Source organism: Microdochium trichocladiopsis, assembly GCF_020744255.1.
Source record: "Microdochium trichocladiopsis strain MPI-CAGE-CH-0230 chromosome Unknown B0I36scaffold_3, whole genome shotgun sequence".
Taxonomy (NCBI): domain Eukaryota; kingdom Fungi; phylum Ascomycota; class Sordariomycetes; order Xylariales; family Microdochiaceae; genus Microdochium; species Microdochium trichocladiopsis.
Genome location: NW_025763546.1, coordinates 10,916 through 30,290, shown reverse-complemented (window position 1 = coordinate 30,290; position 19,375 = coordinate 10,916). Strand labels below are relative to the sequence as shown.

Below are 19,375 nucleotides of genomic sequence, written 5' to 3'. Positions count from 1 at the left end.
TTCTGCTTATCGATAAGATGGCTAGACTCACCGTCTCGAGGAATGCTGAGTCAGACGGCGTGTGTCGCAGTCAAAGTCGAAAACGCCCGAGGCATTTCTCTCCATCCCCATCTTTCCAAACCTATTGGGTGATAACTTATGATTAATTTGTTCCCCGCAATGCTATCGACCCGTGGTTTTGTGGCCTGTCTGCAGACCGCGGTCACATGGACGATGCATGTCTACAACGCTCAGCCTCGCCACCCCGCACGATGCGACTTGACACTCTGAACAGATCTCGCAGCCCGGGTATCAGTCGAGATGGCGGAGGCACTTGACGTCGCTTCCGGCGTTATTGCGGTCGTCGATATGTCGGCCAAAGCGCTCGGCCTATGTTCTCAATACGCCGGAGCTGTCAAGAACGCGAAAGCAGACATCGAACTGCTCGGCAAAGAAGTTGCGGATTTCCTGGCCACGATACAGAACCTCCAAGAGCTCCTCAATGGGCCTCGTGGGAAGGCGCTCGAATCGTCGCAGGACGTGTGCAGCGCGATCAGTGATGCAGTCTCGACACTCGCAGCCCTAGCTCAAATGCTTGTGCCTGCGACGAGTCGCAAAGTGATGAGCCGCGTTGGGGTGCGGTCGCTGACATGGCCGTTCAAGTGGAAAGACGTGGAAAAAATAATCCAGCAGCTAGCGCGCTGCCGTGACACCATCTCGCTGGCGCTGAGCGTTGATCAGATGTGAGTCTTCCCGGCCCTTGGTGATGGCTAGGCTAACATGTCGTCCATCCAGGGCCTTGATCCAGAACGTCGACCACAAGCTCGTCATCGACAGGCTCCGTATCGCGGAAGGAGCGTCATTTGACTCGCACGCCGAAGCGAACAATCCGACATGCCTACCAAACACCCGCGTCGAGCTGCTCGAAGACGTGTCCCGGTGGATCGCGGATCCCAACTCCAAGACAATATTCTGGCTCAACGGCATGGCGGGGACGGGAAAGTCGACGATCGCACGCACCGTGGCTCGTACAAGGTCCGACCATGGCGACCTTGGTGGCAGCTTCTTCTTCAAGAGAGGCGAGGCGGATCGGGGCAATCTCGCCAAGTTTATACCTACGCTCGCGCGTCAGCTGGCCTCGAGGATGCCCGGCATCGCACCTGATATCAAGAACGCAATCGACGCAGATCCAGGTATCTGTGGGAAGACGGTCAGGGAGCAGTTTGAGAAGCTCATCCAGGAGCCCCTATCGAAAGCAATTGAGGCGATAAAAGTTCCATCCTGGATTGTCATGGTGATCGACGCGTTGGACGAGTGCGAGCGGGACGAGGATATTCGACTGTTGATTCGCATTCTCTCACGCACACCTGCGTTGCGGTTTCGTTTGCGAGTATTCTTAACAAGCAGACCAGAACTTCCGATCCGACTGGAATTCAGCCAAGTCAGAGACACCTACCAGGATGTAATCCTCCACGAAATCCCCTCGAAAATCGTCGCAAAGGATATCCAGACGTATCTGGCGGAGGAGTTCAACCAAATGCGAGAGGACTTCAACGCTGCTGCGAGAGAGGATCGGAAGCTGCCGCCCGATTGGCCAGGCCATGAGTCTGTGGCAGAGCTCACGAAGATGGCTGTGCCTCTATTCATTTTTGCTGCTACCCTGTGTCGTTTCATCGGCGAGCGCAGATGTGGCAGCCCCCCGATGCAGTTACGCAAGGTCCTGGACCACGGCAAATCGAGTAGTGGCTCTCAATTTGATCTGACCTATGGGCCTATCTTGAGATCACAGCTGGATGGCCAACTCTCGGAGGATGACAGGGCACAGATCATCCAGGACTTCCGACTTGTGATTGGCACGATCATCACGCTTGCGGATCCGCTTTCCGCGAGCTGCCTCTCACGACTGCTTGACACCCGTCCCGACGTTGTCGATACCAGATTGGATATGCTCCATTCAGTCCTGAGTGTTCAGTCGGACGATTCGCCGGTGCGGCTGCTTCACCTGTCGTTCCGAGACTACCTCGTGGAACCAGACCAGGAGGCGACGAACGCGTTCTGGGTGAATGAGAGGTCAGCGCACCAGACTCTAGCCCAGAACTGCCTTCGCGTGATGGCCGCTCGTCTCCGAGAGAACATATGTGGCATGTCGTACCCGGGAATGCGCCGATCCGCAGTCGACTCGCAGCGTATTGCTGAAGTCCTGCCGCGGGAGGTGCAATATGCGTGCCGGTTCTGGGCGCACCATTGGACGGCGAGCAGCTGTGGAGAGAACGACGGAATGGCGGTGTATGGTTTCTTCAAGGAGCATCTGCTGCACTGGGTGGAAGCCATGAGCCTGCTGGGGCGTGCGCGGGAAGTCATTGGCATGTTGCGGCAGACGGCATGGTGGATTGGCGTAAGTTCACCTCAAAGACGCCCGTTGAAGGTGCTAATATGAGTGCTGTAGGAGAGGGATTACCAGCCGCTGTCGACCTTCCTGGCGGATGCGGTCCGATTCGTGAAGGCGAGCTTCGCGGCAATCGACGAGACTCCGCTGCAGCTTTACTCTTCTGCACTGGCGTTTGCTCCAAGCGAGAGTATTGTTCGGTCGACATTGGAGAAATGTGTCCCCGGCTGGCTGTCCGTCAGGCCACAAGTGGATGGGAACTGGGATGCGTGTCTCACAGTGCTGGAGGGCCATGACGACTGGGTCAGGTCGGTGGTGTTCTCTCATGACTCGAAGATGGTGGCATCGGCCTCTGACGACGAGACGGTGCGGATTTGGGACACCGAGTCTGGAGAGTGCATGTACGTGCTGGAGGGCCACAGCATTATGTCAGGTCGGTGATGTTCTCTCACGACTCGAAGACGGTGGCATCGGCCTCTGGCGACAAGACGGTGCGGATCTGGGACGCTGAGTCTGGAGAGTGCATGTGCGTGCTGAAGGGCCACAGCGATGTGGTCAACTCAGTGGTGTTCTCGCACAACTCGAAGGTAGCGGCATCGGCCTCTGACGATAAGACGGTGCGGATCTGGGACACCGAGTCTGGAAATTACGTGCAGGTGATTCAGATGGGGTCTTTTCCTTCTGTCCTTGGCTTCACAGCCAACGATGGTAGCATCATTACGAACACTGGCGTCATAGCCATCACTCGTAAGTCTTGCACGGACGCCATCACGCCATCATCTTCGGCAGCCTCACGACTAGGCCTGCGAGACTTCTCCTGGGTCATTGTGGGAGACGAGGATTGGCTTTGGCTTCCTGCAGAGTGCCGTGGGGGGGAATCGGCAGTCACGGGAACAGCAGTTGTGATAGGCTGCCAATCAGGCAGGATGGTGATTCTGCGTATCTCTGTGGCTGGGAGTCTGGAGTAGATGAATGGAGAATCTCGATGTTCTGCTGGTAATGTAAGGCTGGGCCCGATCGGGCCTCGGCTGTGCACTCGGCCGAGTGTTGCTCAGCCAACTATCACGGTCACCGCGAAGACCGCAGGGAGGTCCAAGCTGGAAGACTCCTTTTCTGCAGGCTGGAATTCTTCCACCCCATTTTGTTCTCTTCTTCTTTCCTCAGGATTAGTGTAACGTTAGGTGGATTTTGGGGTGGTCCGAATTGGGGGGGGAGGGTCCGAATGGGGGGGGAGGGTCCGAATGGGGGGGTTGGTCCGGATGTGGGTGAGGGACGTTATCACTCAGTGTCTCAGGCATCGCTGCACGGAAATGCACCCCTCACGCCACAAGGCGCAGTCTTCACAATCCACAGAACATGAATAGCGGTGGGATGTATCATAATACCGCAGTAAAATGGAAGAGCATCCTTCGAATCCGATGGATCAAGATCCTCGGCTATTCAAACCATAAATAGAGATGGCCAGGGTGCCTTTTCTTCACAAATCAGGTCCACAAGCAAGGCCCGTGGTATTCTGGGGCTGTGGAACGAGCCTAACCACCTGCCTATTTCCGCCCGGCGACTGTCCCGTTAAGGGGAGTCATGTCGCCCAGCTTCGCCTCACGCCCATGTGATAGTCCTCCGAACAGATGATAAATGCTGCGCGGCAAGCAATGTACCTCATAGAATATCCTACATTGCGATTGTGGTTCGATGCAGCTAATACTACGCCGGACCGATGATGCTCAGCATATTCAGGGTGTAGGATCAAGACACGTCAGGAGTCTTCCTCAACTGTAATTAGAGACGAGTTCGAGCACAACAATGGCTAGATTTATTCACGATAGCTCACTTGTTAAGTTGGAGCACTTATGCGGTCACCGTCAAATGTGCAAAGAGATCTCCAATGGGCTGAGGATTCCAGAGCGAATAGCGTAGTTCGGCAAAACGACATGCACGGAACTTCAATAAATGCGCGGCTAAACTTGGTACGCTCTCAACGATCCTCGGGGCACTTTCTTCTTCCAGCAAGCGATGTCTCTCCCCGCAGGTTCAGTTGCAACAGCGATTGTAAGCTCCGGCGTGACTGTAAGTTCCGGGTCGATTGGTGCCCCGCAGCAACCGTAAGCCTCGGATTGAACTGCTGTGAGCCCCGGACGGATCGGAAGCCCGGCACAGTTGCTAGGCCCGGCGCGAGCGTAAGCCCCGGAGCAATCTGCTGTAAACCTTGGAGCGGCAGGACGCCTCAATGTAACGGTAAGCCCCCAAACGGCTTCACCCGTCAAGACAACAAGGCATAGTCGTGGCGCAGAACGCTCAGATTGAGCCTAACACCGCTTCGAGAGATGCCGTCGCACCGAGTGTAGGATCAAGTTCTGACAAATGAGCATTGTACCTGCCAGGCTCAAGGAAGCACCTTTGCCTAGTTGTTCCGGCGAATGCAAATAAGCTTTTTTTACATAACACCATAGCCTCAAGCATCTCTATATAAGACGCCAAGCTTCCCCCCTTCAAAACGTTAAACACCAGGGCATCAACATCATCGAGCACTCCAACTCCCTTACAAGAGCATCCCGCATCCAAATTCAGTTCCATCAGTCCTTGAATTTCAAGTTCCTTGCACCATTTCTCAAAATGAAGCCCTCCACACTCCTCTTCGTTGCTATTAACTACCTCGGCTTAGCCTCCGCAGCAGCCATCACCCCCGACGATACTTTGCCCGCCATAGAGAAGCGAGCATGCTTCGACAGCGGAGCTAGCTGGGGAAGCCAGAGAGGCACTGCCTTGACCCGCGCCCAGACGGCTTGCAACGGCCCCCTCAAGGGCACATACCAGAAGCGCGAAACCCGCCCTGAATGCTACAGCATCGGCGGCGGTAAGATCGTCAGGTTCACTGTCGGTCTCACTGGCCCCAATGCTCCTGAGGAGCGCAACCTCGGCTACGCCGAGTGCCTCGACGGCCTTACGAGTGAGATCATCAGCTGCGGAAAGGGAGGTGACACCACCTACGGGAGATGGCGCTACAGGTACGCGCTTTTGCATTATTCATGTGTGCGCAACTCTTTTTCAACGTAACTGACAGTTTCAGGGCCGATCCCAACGTGGGAACCTGCTAATGTCATCAAGTGCTATTGGCCCCGTAGTGCCTGGGAGGTGGAGGGGTCCAAGGGAGCAAGACCGGGTGCAGGGTCTTACTGGACAATTTTCTCTCCCCTGGATTGGATGTGAGACCCCTGGGAAGACAGATCCTGACTGAGAAATTAGCCAGCTCCGGGTAGTAACTAGGGTATCCCAACCTTCCTATCCCAATTAGGCTTAACCCTTCCGATTGTCTCCAGCCCTAATGCTTCTAAAAAGCTGTTGTTGATGTCTCCTTTGTGGTTGCTTACTTATTGGTGAGCCGAAGGTTTACCACGCCTGCCACCGCGGTGAAGTGGATCTTCACAGTGGTGACTTTTGTTATCATAAGAAGTAGTGAATGTAGCTCAGCGCGGATGTTTTGTGCTCAAGGTCCGTGGTGTAAGGTCCTTCAAATCCCAGATGTGGCTGGAGTTTGATGGTGTATTCAAAGCTTACTTGAAATTAAAAGCTGTGTTTGCGTTCTCAGTGTGTTCCAATACATTTCTAATGGTCTCTGTTTGAGCGAAAGTATGGTTTTATTCGTTCACTGATCCATGTCCTAGCTGGAACCACAAAATCATGTCATACTAGGATGAAGAGGTGATGTCTGCTGGCACAGAGAGTGTCAAGGACGAGAAACTCAGCCGCTTCCTTTGAAACTCCCAGCGATCACAGCGCCTCTATCCCTACCGAATATATTAGCATTCATGCTGTTCCATTCGTCCGACAGGGACTGTCGGATTTTGCTGTAACAGAACTCGCGGACGCGGAAGGCAGAGACGCTGTCTACACACAAACTCATCTTTGGTCTCAGCAATAGCTTTACATTATTCGCAGTTTTGGCCAACCGTGCCCTCCATCATCCCGGTGATCCCACCTTGACCGGCGAAGTTGGTAACAGTCTCCCCGCCCCATATGCTGCATCACAGTCAGACGTCTTCCCGTCGCAACACCAACAACGACAACCAAGGGGTTCGCAAACAACTCCTTCCTCGCTTACTCGAGGACAGTTTAGTCTAGAAGCCCCAATTCCATCCATGTATTCCTTATTCAAAATAAACACGGTTGCGTGAACCGGATTTCGCTTCACTGCCGGCATTGGTGTCTGAGGCTACCCTCGTCGACGGATACGGACGCCAGGCCCGCAAGAAAGGGAAGACGTATCTAATCTCCAAGGCCTGCTTCCGTTATTTTGAAAAATTACGTATTAACGTCTTGCCGCGTCGCCTTCCCTATTACGGTTCTCGCTGGATTGGACCGCTCCTTAGGCGGATACTGTTGTTCGAAGAATTCCCGAACACTGTTCTTAGCGTCCCGTAGCCACACTAGTTGCTCATGGCTAGTCCAGTTCGCCTCAAGCCAGCAGACGTTCCAGCGCGGGTGAAGAATGACGGCAGCCGGGTAAAGTGGAGATTGGCCAAGTAGACTGTAATACTCGTCAAGCTTTGACCAACAGTTATTGATAGAGATTTGTATGCATCGTCGGTGGTCATCATCAATATTCTCAGTTTGCAAGAATGCACGAGCATATTCGTCTCGAGTATGCTGTGGCAAGTGCTTCTCGCGTCCGCAACCCTGGTCAACTCGCAGAGTGCTACATCCCGAGAAACTATTAGCAAAATAGGCAGAAGACGACCGAACATGAACAAGAAAGCCGTACTCGTGGTTGCCGAGGCTCTGGCATTCCGTAGCTCATCGGCAGTACCATCAGGTGGCGAGAATATCAGCTTTTGCTCCTCGAAGAAGTTGAGCAAATATTCCATTCCGATCATCACTTCCCACAAGGCGCCGTAACGGCCTTCTTTGGCCCAACCCTGGCACCTCATGGTGATCTCGTAGAGTGGTTTTAGTAGACTCTGTATCTCCGCCAAGAGAAGCCAGTCCTGCGGTGAAAGATGATCTTGGACAGGAACACGTTGTCGGGGCTCTGCTGCCTTCGTATCGAGATATGTGATGAAATGGTCAATCTGCTCTCGTTTGCGAATGGCACGCTGGATCATCAGAAAAGTCGAATTCCATCTGGTTTCATTGTTCTGCATCAGCTCGAGATCGATGGCAGCTCGGTCCTCCTCAAAGAGTTGATAATCGTCTTCGTTGCGCTGGCTGCATGCCAGAGATTTCATCAACTCTCTCCGTTGCGGAGAGGCCCTGAGTCGTCGGCGCCCAGCCGTCAATTGCTTCGATCTTCAAGCTCGATCCGCAGCAGCCACAGCAACAGCAATTTGCGAATAACCTCATCCGCTCCTTCGACCGCCGCCGGCTGCGCCGTCTCATATTGAAATACCTCATCAATACAAACTCTTCTTTCCGCGCCGTCGATCATCCTAGTTTCCGCGAGCTTCTCGAATATCTGAATCCATCCGTGGCGGTGCAGCAAGCGATTCCATCAAGCAAGTCAGTCCGGCGCTTGATCCTGCAGCAATACAAAGTCCATCGTGAGAAGGTAATTCAGGTGCTTCGAGACTGCCCTGGCAAGATACATATATCGTTCGATGGATGGACTTCACCAAATCAACTTGCCTTATATGGTATTATGTGCTTTTATCGTAACCATGCCGGCTTGCCCTGCAAGCTGCTACTTGGCTTGCCTGAAGCACATCGTCACTTCGGCGCCGATATCGCCAGCCAAGTCCTCGAAGTCCTCTATGGCTTTGGGATTGGCAAGGATAAGATCGGATATTTTACTCTTGACAACGCCGAGAATAATAGCACTGCTATGGAGGTTATCGGCGGCGAATTGGGCTTCGATGGGCGTCTCCGCCGTGGCCGTTGTATCGGCCACACTATCAACTTGGCGGCAAAAGCCCTATTATTTGGCAAGCATCCAGACGCCTTTGAGACCCAGCTCGATGGGGCCACGGCCTTGACCGACGCAGAATATCAACAATGGCGACGGCAAGGTCCAGTTGGGAAGCTTCACAACCTAGTTACTGATATCCGGAACGTCCACGCGTTGTCTCGTGGCTTCTTGAAGCTTCAGCAAGATGAAATCGATCTTGCAAAGCCAACAACTGGTCGAAGGCGACGGCCACTCCGTCCTGTTAAAGACAACGATACCCGATGGCTTTCACAGTTATATATGATCCGGCGTGCCTTGCTATTGAAGTCGTCCATCAAGATGCTTCTCGTCACTGCGCGGAACAACTGGGATGACGAGAATCGCTCGAAACGGACTAATGTGGTCTCTGCCGCAAAGCTTCAGAGCCTCCCACGATATCTTCAGCCAGAGAATCAGCTCTCCGATATCGATTGGGAAGCTCTCGAGCACCTCCAGAGTATCTTGACGGAGTTCGAGACGGTTGTGAAGACCTTGGAAGGCGACGGCAAGGTCCGGATCCGACGACGATGGACAGGATCTTATGGCAACGTGTGGGGCGTCATCCTCGGCTTTGAGCTTTTATTATCGAGGCTCGAGGAATATAAGCAGCTTGCTGAGGGCTTCCCTGGCCCTGAACAATTCAGAATCGGTATCAACCTTGCTTGGCAGAAGCTTGACGAATATTATCAACGGCTTGACGAGACTCCGATCTATTATACAGCTTTGGCACTCCATCCTGCGTATCGATGGGACTGGTTTATGGACACTTGGCACGAGAAGCCAGCTTGGATTCAGAAGGCAAAGGAGCTCGTCCACGATGTATGGGTCTCTGACTATGCCCATCTCGATCTCAGGGCCTCTAGCCGTGGGAGTGGGACTGGGAATAGCGACGGCGAGCCGCCTGCCAAAAGGCCACGATATCCCAATCTATTTTATAACAAGTTCAGCGCCAATAAGCAAGCTGCCGAGCCGTCTCGCAGACGAGCCGTTGAGGGCGACGAGTATGAGACTTGGCAGCTTGACCGAGATAAAAGCAACTTCGAGGTTCAAGATCCTTTGGGTTATTGGATTCAACGCCAAGAGCGTTACCCTCGATTATCACAAATGGCCCTCGACTTCCTGACGATCCAGTCTATGTCAGCTGAGTGCGAGAGGGCATTCTCAACGGCTGGCAACATGGTGGGACCGTTGCGGCACCAGCTTGAAGCCGAGACCATTGATATTTGCCAGGTCCTGCAGTCTTGGTATCGAGCTGGCATCTTGGATGGCCAGGAAGGCGACGGCGAGGTGTGGCCCCAAGGTGGCAACGGTGAGGGCGACGTCGAGGGCGACTTGCTGACGGATGAGAGCGACGGCGAGGTCGATTCTGAAGCTTCCGAGATGGCGGAGATAGACGATATAGCTGCTATATTAGACTCAGACTGACCGGCGCCGGCGAGGGTCTGCCCAGCTTTGTAATACACCCATATATGTGTACACCCACTGAGGAGGGTCACGATGTGTACGTACACGCACTGCGAATAGCTTCAAATGGACGTACACGCACTCAGGTTGTGGCAAATGTGTATTTGTGGGTGTACGAGGCACCTTGGATTGCTCTATCTAGCTCCGACGACTTGAAACTAAAGATTAGCGTAGTCCACGTTACTTCATCGCAATCGTCTTGGCGCGATTTCTCTAAACTCGCGGACCATCAATCCATTCTAAGTTTGGCGTCACTTTGCGGCGCGAAATGCACCCGATATCACATGCTCCAGTCCGGTGTAGTGCATTCGCTCTTGTCCCGTGGCGTCCTGTTCTGGCCCATTCACGTCGACCATGGCCTAGGAATGCTTACGGAGGAATTGCACCGAAAGCCGGCGGGTAAACTGCTGAGGCAAACTAGCGGTGAGGGACCGCACTAGCTCAACCCCTAGTTGCTCGGAACGGCCGTGGCTTAAACTGGTGGCCGATTCCTTCCTGGCATGCTCCCTTCACTTCTCCGTCATTTGATTGATAGCAGCCTCCCTGGAACGGATATACTCGACAAGTAGATTCCACCGCTTTAGTCCTAACACCTGATTCCGCTGACTTTCGGGAAGGAGCATCGAGTAATCCCAGAATCACCACCGGTTACCCAGTCAAGCATGCTGGGCCACGTTTCCATTCGTGCCTCGAACCTTGAAGCGTCGGTCAAATTCTACCTGGCCGCATTGGCCCCGCTTTCCTATCAAGAAATGCGATTCCCGACCGTGGTTGGACTCGGCTCGTCAAGCTCTAGAGCTCCCATCCCGGATTTTTGGCTTCGACAATACACTCCAGGCCCGGAGAATAATCATACAGAGAAGCCGACACCAGTGCACATCTCATTCTACGTGAATGAGCAAAGGCTCGTAGACGAGTTTCATAAAGCCGGGATTGAAGCTGGAGGGAAGGATAATGGAAAGCCGAGAGAACGGCCATGGATGAAAGGATATTACGGTAAGTGATGTTACTAGTTCTAATTGCATCTAAATATGGCTGCTGACGCAGCTGGCACAGCGGCATATGTTCTCGATTTGGATGGGAACAATATTGAAGTTGTGTGTATCTCGACGGAGGCAGAGTGATTTAGCCGCGGAGAGTCTGTAAGATCTTTTGTGCGAAGGAGGCCGTGATTGTCTCGATTTGGCTCTCTAGCGGAGTTGCATCTTTTTCCGGCGGAATTGCTGCTACCCCGACAAGGCCTGTGGTACCTCTGGAGTGCTGCTCCATGCCGGAAGTACACCGTTAAAGGTTGCTGGCTTCCGGATATTGCCCGCCGTCCAGTGTTGCGAATAATATGGCAATTAAAGTAGGATATTGCAATACATACCATGAGTGGGCAGTAGGTGGCAGTGCGGTCAGCACGCGACTGACCCCGCAGTCAGCCGGGCGCCCGATACCAACAGATGTCGGCTCTCCACAGATTCGCATTGCAGCTCTGATAAGCCGCAATGTGGACCACTGCCCAGGAGCATCTCTACTAATTTCGAAGAGCCTCTTCGCATTACGACAACTACAAATACTTCATCAGGTCATGATAAACCTATTCAATTCAGAGAGCAGCACTCGCCCACAACGGCAACAAATGTAACAATTCCCTCTAATCAAACAAGGTCTCCAAGTAAGAGTCTATTTTCCCAAGGCCGAGATAGTAGTAGGTCTTCATCGGGAGTACCTAAAGCCTCAAACGAGCTCGAAGCTCAGATAGAGACCGACGATGATGACTGTGTTAACCAGTTCTTCCCTTCCTAATGATCACAGTATCAAGAAGTCACCGTCCTTCCCCTGCGCCGCCACCTTTCCCATGGCCTTATCAACGATGTACACCTGATCTTCGACCCAGCGACGCCTGCACGTGCTCCAGCCGCTCGCGGTTCTCGCGCAAATAGGCCAGTGTTGCCACGGCAGTTGCCTCGTTCTCCTGGGCGAGCTCGATCGCTTTCCGAATAGTCTCCTTCTCCCGAGCCTCAGGCGTATTTGCCTCCATCTCGGCGAGCTGTGCCTTCAGCTCCTCTAGGCTAGGCATATTTTTGTCGAGCTCGTCCAACTCCTCCTGCGCAGGTAGTTCTCGTGTTTCAGTATCCCGAATCCTCCAGGCGCGTCGCGCAGTTGCGGCCGAATCTTGTGTGTTGGCCTGGACGGCCTTCCAGGATAGGACGGCGATAGCTATGGTGAAAATGGTAACTCCAACCGCGAGGGCTGAACTCTCGTCAAGAAGAGGGCTAGACATGGCGTCTTTTAGAGGAAATTAATGATACGTGTGAGGTGCGGGTTACGGTGTGGTTTGAAGGCTGACCTGCGTGTCTAATGAGCTGTACGCGTGTTAGGTAGGCGGTGACGAGTTTTGAACTTTTCTGGTAGTTCGGCGGCTTTTGCACACGGAATCACATATCGTCAGCACAATACACCAGCTTACATTGAATTATTGATACTAAACGTGCATTTGAAAGTCGGGGTTGCTTGACAGTACTACTGTAGTATCAAATTATCTGTAATAGGTCTGTTACAGTAGCAACCCAAAACGACTAAACAAAATTTGTTGTCTTGTCAGATTGCACTGTTTGGCGACCTCCCAAGCCTCGTCGCAATACGCAAGGCTAAAATTTAGCCGCCTGATGACCAAACTCGCATATTGCATTGCAGCTTGACACAATTGGCAATCATGCATACATCTTTGCATAGCAAGGTCTATTCGCACAATATGCGGCAAGAAAGGCAAATGCACCTTCATGACTAGATTTTGCACGTGAGGTTGGCGAAGCGGGGGAATGTATTGGGGATGGTGTGAACGATTGCCAGTTACTCAGAATTAGTTCACTTTCGTGAATTGCGAGAATATCGCGTTGTGTAGGTTGGCCACGCTGACGTGCCAAGGTTCTATGGTCGACCTCATACATCTTAGCTGCCTTTCGAATGCTTAATCTGGATTATTCTGGATAGCTTGGAAGGCTAACTGTTTGTGCCTTTCGTTAGATTGTTTCCGCATAATTGGGTGTTGAATTGTTAGGTTGAAAAGGTCAAGGTTGATGCGTTCGGTTAATTTTCGTCAATTCGGTGGTTTGGTCAATTCAGGGGTGGATTACGTTAGGCGTTTCTCATTTGTAGTGCATCCATTATCTGTTGTGATTACCTAGTCGGACGGTAATGGGGTGTTTTCCTACCAAGATGAGAGGTGAAGCTGAGGATTTGGCGGGAAGGGCATGCAAGGCGGAGGGGGCGTTGCGCAATGGGAGCTAGAAAAGAAAGCGATTGGTCGTTAAAATCGTTCTGGGTTGAGCCCGGTAGCCCGGCGGCCGTCTCGGCGTCGTCGAGATTATTGTCGTGCTCGGTTGCGATCTGTGTCTGTCCAAGATTAGGAAGGAACGAAATTGACGAAGGTATCTGGCGCACCAGGCTGGCTGAACATGCCCCATTCCATGTTCTGTTGGGTCGGTTTGGATCCTCCAAACATGGCCATGTCATTCTGGCTCTGAGGCATGCTGTAGTTGGCGAGCTGCGGGTCGATGTTGCATGTCACGGAGTTCTGGACATCGCCGCCGTACATCGAGCCGCCACCGGGCATGTTTTTTCGGTCGCGGCCATTCTCGTCCTTCATCCTGGTCATGCTGTTGGATCGCGAGACCTGGTTCCGGTCATTGGCCATTCCGGGCATCCCGTAGTTTATGGGGACCATGCTGAAGGGGTGAACCATGCCATTGTCGCCCTGCATGCTGTTCATGCCGTTCAGCTGAGGCATGTCGCCCTCACTGGGCTCCTGAGCATTGTGATTCTTCTTAACATGGGCCTGGGGGTGCGACAGGTGGCTCGCACCAGTGGGATTTCCTCGGCGAGTAGAACACTTCTGGTAGTGGCGCTTGAGGATATCACTACGAGAAAAGGTATCACGGCACAACACGCACATGTATGGGCGGTCGCCGGTGTCTTGCGCCAAATGTCAATCATATGGACCACGCGCTGGGCACTAGCAGTAGGAGGGGGCTTACGGCGAAGAAGGTGGCGCTTCAGGTGCTTCGCGTGGAGATAGGTCTTGTTGCAATGCGGGCAAGGAAACTTGCCATCGGCGTCCTTCTGCGGGATTACAGCATTATCGGACGCACCGCTACCGGTAGGAGCAGTGAGACGGCCGGGCGCGCTGGAGAGGATTCTGCGGCGCCCCTGAGAGCCAACGACGTGGGTCGGCTGCTCGTCCGGCTGCAGTATGGACTGCTGGTGAGGCATGAGGGAGCTCTGACCGGACGGCGACGACAGACCTGACGTGGGCATAACACCTCTGGCGGGCATGGGGCGGGGTACGGGCGGTCTAGAGGCAAGAGCCGGAGTAATCGGCTTAGGGTGGGACACAGCAACAGAGGACTGATGCATCATGGAAGACGAGGTGCCGTAACCCTGGTGGAGCTGAGGATACTGGTTGGCGATCAAGTTGGGATAGTCATCTCGGCCAGCGCCTTGCGGGGCCGGCCGAGGGTAGCTGCTCATGTTAATCTGAGGCTGTGGAGTCCCACGGCTCCCAGGCATAGTTCCCGGCGTGTGATGCTGGCTGCCGTAAATGGATTGCATAGCACGGTTCTGAAGCTGCAGAGGTGGCGGAGTGTGGGGTGCAGGAAAGGGGCCGTTCTGTTACAACTAGCTGTTCTGTAGCTGACCAGGCGAGATTGCCAGGCAGCCCAGCATGTCCCCACAGCTCTAGGGCGGCAAGCACGGCTCGGCGCTAGCCAGGCCCGAACCACAAATCTGGGTCGCTGTAGAGCGACCAGGCGACCTCAAGCAGCTCGGGCCCCGGCTTGGGCGCCATATCTCCAGCACCGTGTCTTGTAGTCGTGAAGTACTGTATGATCGGGCATGTGACCGTCGTCTTATGGTCACCTCCTATTTCAATAGAGGGCAAGCCATCCGTCGCACGGTGTCGCGGCGGCGGCGCAGTCGCCAGGATGCTACGGCTCCGCCCCTCATCTTGGTGGTGACAGTGGTCCCTAAATATGGGTTATCCCCTACTTTCGCCAAGGGTGCGACTCCTAGAGTCAGATGACATCTGTCGCTTCAATGGCACCTGCCTCTTCTTCGGCCTTCAAATTGCTATGACTGGTCTACCCAGACTCTAATTCTCCTGCAGAATTGCATCTTCATATCGCTCCTGGAGAAAGGATCGCTGATCGTTTCTGCTGCTGCCTGCCCTGTGCTCTCCCCCTGCTCCTCGTGCTGCCGATACCTGCCCCTCAACACCATCCTGAGCAGCGCCCCATCACACCACTACCCCGCCACAGCCCATGCCAAGCGAGCAAGCTGTTCGCCTTCCCCGACATCAGCGTCGTGGCACCCGGCATCCGATCGTACATCATATCGGCGCAGAACGCGGGTATCACGCGCCACGGGGCTTTGAAGGTCGGCATTTCCGCCGGCTCGCTGCCCAAGACGCTGGCGCAAGCACTGCTAGCCGAGGCCGCTTCGGATGACGACAAGGTGCGGCGGGACAAGCGGGAGATCTTCACCGACGAGAGGGCCGTGCTGCTGGATCACGAGGACAGCAACGATGGCCTAGTAAAGAGGGAGCTCTTGGACAAGATCCCGACCACACCTGCAGTCAATTCTGAGGAATTAGCAATTGTTCAATATATGATTGACCTAGATGCAACGGGCGGTCTCGATTCTGGTGGGCAGCCTCGTGTCTTGACACCTACCAAATATGCTAGTCTATATAGCGCAAAAGGTCCCCCGGCCGCCAGGCCAGAGCCTGGGCGCGCCGCCATCACCCGTACGTGAAGTTGTCCAAGACGTGCAGTCCGCTGCCGCTGTGCTTCGCGCGTGCCCTCCAGCAGCGCCCCAGAACATCCGGACCATCTCGGCCACGCCGTGGATGCCGTGTGCGATACCCTCGAGAATCTTATAAAGGTCATCAGGAGAGATAAAGTAAGCAGACCGATAACTAGGATGTCGAGCCTTGCGCTGCATGCCCTCTACAAATTTGCACATAAATGCTACACGAGCACTTTCACTATTTGCGCGGCTTAACTGGGTTGCACATTGAACCTACACTAATGTCATTACATAGCCACTACCAATCTTCCAGGCGACCCAACCATTTGACCCGGGAGCCGTAGGATGTTTTTAGTCCCAAACGATTTCCAACTTAGCTAGGACGTGGTACTCGACGAATTCCTCACCGCCTATTTTGATGGAGTTCCCATCACTTACAAGCATTCCCTCAAATGGACCAGATCGTTTCCGTTCATACTTCAAACAGTGCTTAGGATCATAAAGTACCATCTGCTCCGGCTGATTGGGAGTTGAGAACCCGCTAACGTCCTCACCTAGGCGCAGGAGCTGTTCTGAACTTGTTTCTGTTGATAGCGATGGTTGTAAAGGTGTAGGTAGTGGTTGATCTTCATCTGTACTTCTACAGCGAGGCGGAGGAAGGCAGCTGAGATAGGACGGAACCTCTGCATTCTCGATTAGCCCTATCGGTAGTAACTGCAAAGACCAACTAACGTTAACCTATTTCAGCGAACGTCTCATTGATAGAGATTCTGCCATGTCTCCTAGCTCTTTCTTCGAATCTGTTGATATTCTCCGTATCCACAGGAACACCATGCAAAAAAAAAAAATGAGATACCTCTATCAAGATTGGCCATCTGGTGTTCCCTTTTCAGCTTAAGTATGGCCATATACCCTCTTGTCTTGATGCGTTTGTCGTCGATACCCCACTTGGCAAACTGACTCTTGTATTGATCCACACTATTATGGTAAATCAATGGCTATACTCCTTACTTCATAATCTAATTTTCTTACGTTGCTTTGAAGGAATGGAATGTTTCCATGTACTTCATCAATTCCTTTAATGTTGAAATACGATACCGATTGGTGATAGATTCTTTAAATGGCAACCAATCATCTTCAGACACTGGCTTGATTATCAGGTCTTGCCGACTGGCTTGAGAGAATTTCGAAGACATTTTTAATGTAGCGGGGATGGGGTGCGTATTGAATCAAGAAACGAATTTCCATTTTGATGGGCAGATAGAAAACCATGGAGAGCACTCTGGAGCGAACCGATTCTGATTGGATAACACAATCGTCTTGCATTCACCACCGAATCAGCGAACTGCCTGTGAGTCCACCTGAAACCCCGCACTTCAGGGGAGCGAGTTGCCCGAAAACATGCATGGTCCATGACCATTTTGGTGCTACCCATTCAAATCATGGAAAAGACGACCGCTCCCAGCGAACACTATGGCGGCAGTGGTAGCCGATCGTGCCCAGGTGTTGTTGGCCACGCCAGAGCCGGCGCCCTTCGACCGTGGTGTACGGGTGGACGATAATGCGTATGGCCGGCGGTGGCGTGAGTCGCGGGGTGGGCGCCTCACTACGTCGTTCTTGGCCACGCCGAAGGCCTCGGCTCGCCGGGCTCTATTCGTCGCGAACTCGTCTATATCTATCTAAAGCTCTTCGTTCTTCCTCGGCAGTTCCGACTGTTGCTGGTCCACTTCCGCAATGTCCTCGACCAGCTTAAAGCAGTCGTCCGCCTGGTTCGACCGCTCCGACTCCGGCTTACGGTATACCTCATTCAGCTTCTGGCAGCTTTCCATCAGCCTACGGCGTTACTTGTCTACCTCCCAGCCTACGTCCGCCGGCCCGGACCGCTCCTCGGTCGTGTTCCACTGCTCCAGCCAGGCCGGTGACTTTTCGGAGATAGGCCCAGTTACCAACCCCATCAAATACAGGCGCGAGATATCGGGCCTCTCGATAAGGGGCTGCGGCCGTAGGGCGTCGGCTTTTTCAGTATCGAGACTATCGCGGCCTAGCAGGGCGCTGCTCTGGGACACCGGTCAACCCCGCCGGGGGGGGAGGTGGGGGGGGGAGCGGGTCCTGGTTGTGCGACGTATCTGTGGGTGGCGCTCTGGGCCGGCTCTAGTGGCCTCACCTTGGCCGGCTCGCTGGCGGTGTAAGAGCTTTTGGGTCTCCATCTGTAAAGGCGTGGACGAACGACGGGTGGGCCACCGAAGGCGGGTTTGTCCGTAGGCAACAGGCAAAAACACAGGAACAAATGGAGCAGCCACAAAGATGTGGACAACGGCCGAGACTGAACACAGACCCGAGAGAAGCTGGTCAGAGCCTGGCCAGCAATGTAGGCCATTCATACGTGGACATGTGTGTTGGCGAGGCCCAGCGATGATGGAGCCCGCCGCACCAGCAAGGATCTTGTCGCGAAGGACGGCGTACAGTTTGAGGCATGTCTGTGTTCATTGATCTGTCCTGGCGGTCTTGAGGCCGAAGCTACTGTTATGTACACAGATGGAAGTGGCAAATATGCTAGGCTGCAGAGACTAGAGTGCTGCCTAATGGATCATTCAGATACCCAAGTCGAGGTGCAGCGGCGTTGAGTGTCCCGTGTTACGTGACAAATCTCGTTCAGACAAGCCTGTGTACCAATTTGTATCAAGAATAGCGGCATGATATGTAAGATGAGGGCTCTGTCACGTAGGACGGCTAACGGTGTGAGGCGTGTTTATGCTTGTTGTTGTCCCGTCCCCTCTCCGTGGTGATACGGGGAAATATCAGGCGTCGAAATATCAGCATCAGGCGTTGAAATATCAAGTGGATGTCACGGGGCTTTTTGGCAGGGCAGTTGGCTGACAACCCCGCAAAAGCGGTTTTTTTTTTTTTTGTCCGCCATAACATCAACGCCACCGCACCGGGTAGAGCAATAACCATGCATACCGCGACAACGGCTTTAGATATCGAAAAACTGACTGCACGAGCGTGATCGGCGCGACTGAGGCTTCACTTCCGTGTATTTTCTACATATATATTTTATGAGATTTTGGTGTTGTGGCCACGGAGTGTTTAAAATAGGCCCTATGGCAGCTCTGACACGCTAATTCGGCTGCTACGCTTCAGGGCCAACACACTACAAATCCCAGCTTCTTCCTACGAATCGACCATTTTCGAAAACGCTGCGTTCTGCAGCCAATTTACACTTTAATTGGTCAATTTTAAAAAGTCCTTGAGTCCCTGTAAAAACGGTATCATGGAAGGAGCTTAGATTTGTGAGGTTCTATGGACTGCCACGCCACCTCCGCTGCCACGCCACCTCCGCTGCCACGCCACCTCCGCTGCCACGCCACCTCCGCTGCCACGCCACCTCCGCTGCCACACCACACACACCTACACCACTTACACGCTCCCTTGGGCCAAGGCTGACTTCCGCTGAGCCCTGATGGCCTTCATCACCTTATTTAATGACGCCGTACCTCGTTCTTCGTCCATTTGCGCAGCCACGATGGCTTCAGAATAACCTGAAGCGGCTGCCCTGCGTGCCACTTCGTCTATAATCGACTTGCGTGTACAGAAGTAAGGATTTTCCGTCGAGGGCCGCCAGCGATGACCCCAGCGTGACTCTAACGCGTCGACTGAAGGCATCCCCGCGATGCCTTGCCTCCAGAGGCGTAGCAGCTGGGCCACGGAGTTGACGGACCTAGGGATTGTATATAGGACCGCCGGCGCCGTGGCGTCTTCTGCCGGCGCCGTGGCCAGTGGCAACGTCAACAGCCCCGGCGCTGGCGGCGCCGGCCTACTCCCATCTAATGCCACCACAT

General features: G+C 53.7%; 10 protein-coding genes across 10 annotated transcripts; 6 read left to right on the top strand and 4 right to left on the bottom strand.

Annotated features, from left to right (window-relative positions):
- The first annotated feature begins 84 nt into the window (after positions 1-84).
- Positions 85-2,517, top strand: B0I36DRAFT_81660 (uncharacterized protein). The gene is made up of 2 exons (XM_046163390.1): positions 85-722; positions 775-2,517. Exons 1-2 carry the CDS (start codon positions 301-303, stop codon positions 2,414-2,416), a joined length of 2,064 nt encoding a protein of 687 aa, XP_046014594.1. The 5' UTR covers positions 85-300; the 3' UTR covers positions 2,417-2,517.
- Positions 2,518-2,805: 288 nt separating this feature from the next.
- Positions 2,806-3,333, top strand: B0I36DRAFT_238156 (WD40-repeat-containing domain protein; the record flags this gene model as incomplete). The annotated part of the gene is made up of 1 exon (XM_046149586.1): positions 2,806-3,333. One exon carries the CDS (start codon positions 2,806-2,808, stop codon positions 3,331-3,333), a length of 528 nt encoding a protein of 175 aa, XP_046014593.1.
- A 1,477-nt stretch (positions 3,334-4,810) lies between these two features.
- Positions 4,811-5,680, top strand: B0I36DRAFT_316429 (uncharacterized protein). Its single transcript, XM_046153029.1, has 2 exons — positions 4,811-5,370; positions 5,433-5,680. Exons 1-2 carry the CDS (start codon positions 4,979-4,981, stop codon positions 5,458-5,460), a joined length of 420 nt encoding a protein of 139 aa, XP_046014592.1. The 5' UTR covers positions 4,811-4,978; the 3' UTR covers positions 5,461-5,680.
- Positions 5,681-10,258: 4,578 nt separating this feature from the next.
- On the top strand, positions 10,259-10,976 carry B0I36DRAFT_81642 (glyoxalase-like domain protein). Its single transcript, XM_046163389.1, has 2 exons — positions 10,259-10,742; positions 10,803-10,976. The coding sequence occupies exons 1-2, from the start codon at positions 10,409-10,411 to the stop codon at positions 10,868-10,870; spliced, it is 402 nt and encodes a 133-aa protein (XP_046014591.1). The 5' UTR covers positions 10,259-10,408; the 3' UTR covers positions 10,871-10,976.
- A 492-nt stretch (positions 10,977-11,468) lies between these two features.
- B0I36DRAFT_360015 (uncharacterized protein) lies at positions 11,469-12,015 on the bottom strand (the record flags this gene model as incomplete). The annotated part of the gene is made up of 2 exons (XM_046158224.1): positions 11,469-11,533; positions 11,613-12,015. 2 exons carry the CDS (start codon positions 12,013-12,015, stop codon positions 11,469-11,471), a joined length of 468 nt encoding a protein of 155 aa, XP_046014590.1.
- A 1,122-nt stretch (positions 12,016-13,137) lies between these two features.
- B0I36DRAFT_360014 (uncharacterized protein) lies at positions 13,138-14,261 on the bottom strand (the record flags this gene model as incomplete). Its single annotated transcript, XM_046158223.1, has 2 exons — positions 13,138-13,706; positions 13,769-14,261. The coding sequence occupies 2 exons, from the start codon at positions 14,259-14,261 to the stop codon at positions 13,138-13,140; spliced, it is 1,062 nt and encodes a 353-aa protein (XP_046014589.1).
- An 804-nt stretch (positions 14,262-15,065) lies between these two features.
- On the top strand, positions 15,066-15,350 carry B0I36DRAFT_223897 (uncharacterized protein; the record flags this gene model as incomplete). Its single annotated transcript, XM_046149046.1, has 1 exon — positions 15,066-15,350. A coding segment is annotated over one exon (285 nt), but the record flags the coding sequence as incomplete, so codon positions are not given.
- A 480-nt stretch (positions 15,351-15,830) lies between these two features.
- B0I36DRAFT_316423 (uncharacterized protein) lies at positions 15,831-16,261 on the bottom strand. The gene has a single exon (XM_046153028.1). It carries the CDS (start codon positions 16,044-16,046, stop codon positions 15,888-15,890), a length of 159 nt encoding a protein of 52 aa, XP_046014587.1. The 5' UTR covers positions 16,047-16,261; the 3' UTR covers positions 15,831-15,887.
- A 29-nt stretch (positions 16,262-16,290) lies between these two features.
- On the bottom strand, positions 16,291-16,745 carry B0I36DRAFT_404914 (uncharacterized protein). The gene is made up of 2 exons (XM_046161780.1): positions 16,569-16,745; positions 16,291-16,514 (listed from the first exon to the last, which is right to left on the bottom strand). The coding sequence occupies exons 1-2, from the start codon at positions 16,730-16,732 to the stop codon at positions 16,319-16,321; spliced, it is 360 nt and encodes a 119-aa protein (XP_046014586.1). The 5' UTR covers positions 16,733-16,745; the 3' UTR covers positions 16,291-16,318.
- A 175-nt stretch (positions 16,746-16,920) lies between these two features.
- On the top strand, positions 16,921-18,275 carry B0I36DRAFT_316422 (uncharacterized protein). The gene has a single exon (XM_046153027.1). The coding sequence runs from the start codon at positions 17,271-17,273 to the stop codon at positions 17,796-17,798; it is 528 nt and encodes a 175-aa protein (XP_046014585.1). The 5' UTR covers positions 16,921-17,270; the 3' UTR covers positions 17,799-18,275.
- Positions 18,276-19,375: the final 1,100 nt, after the last annotated feature.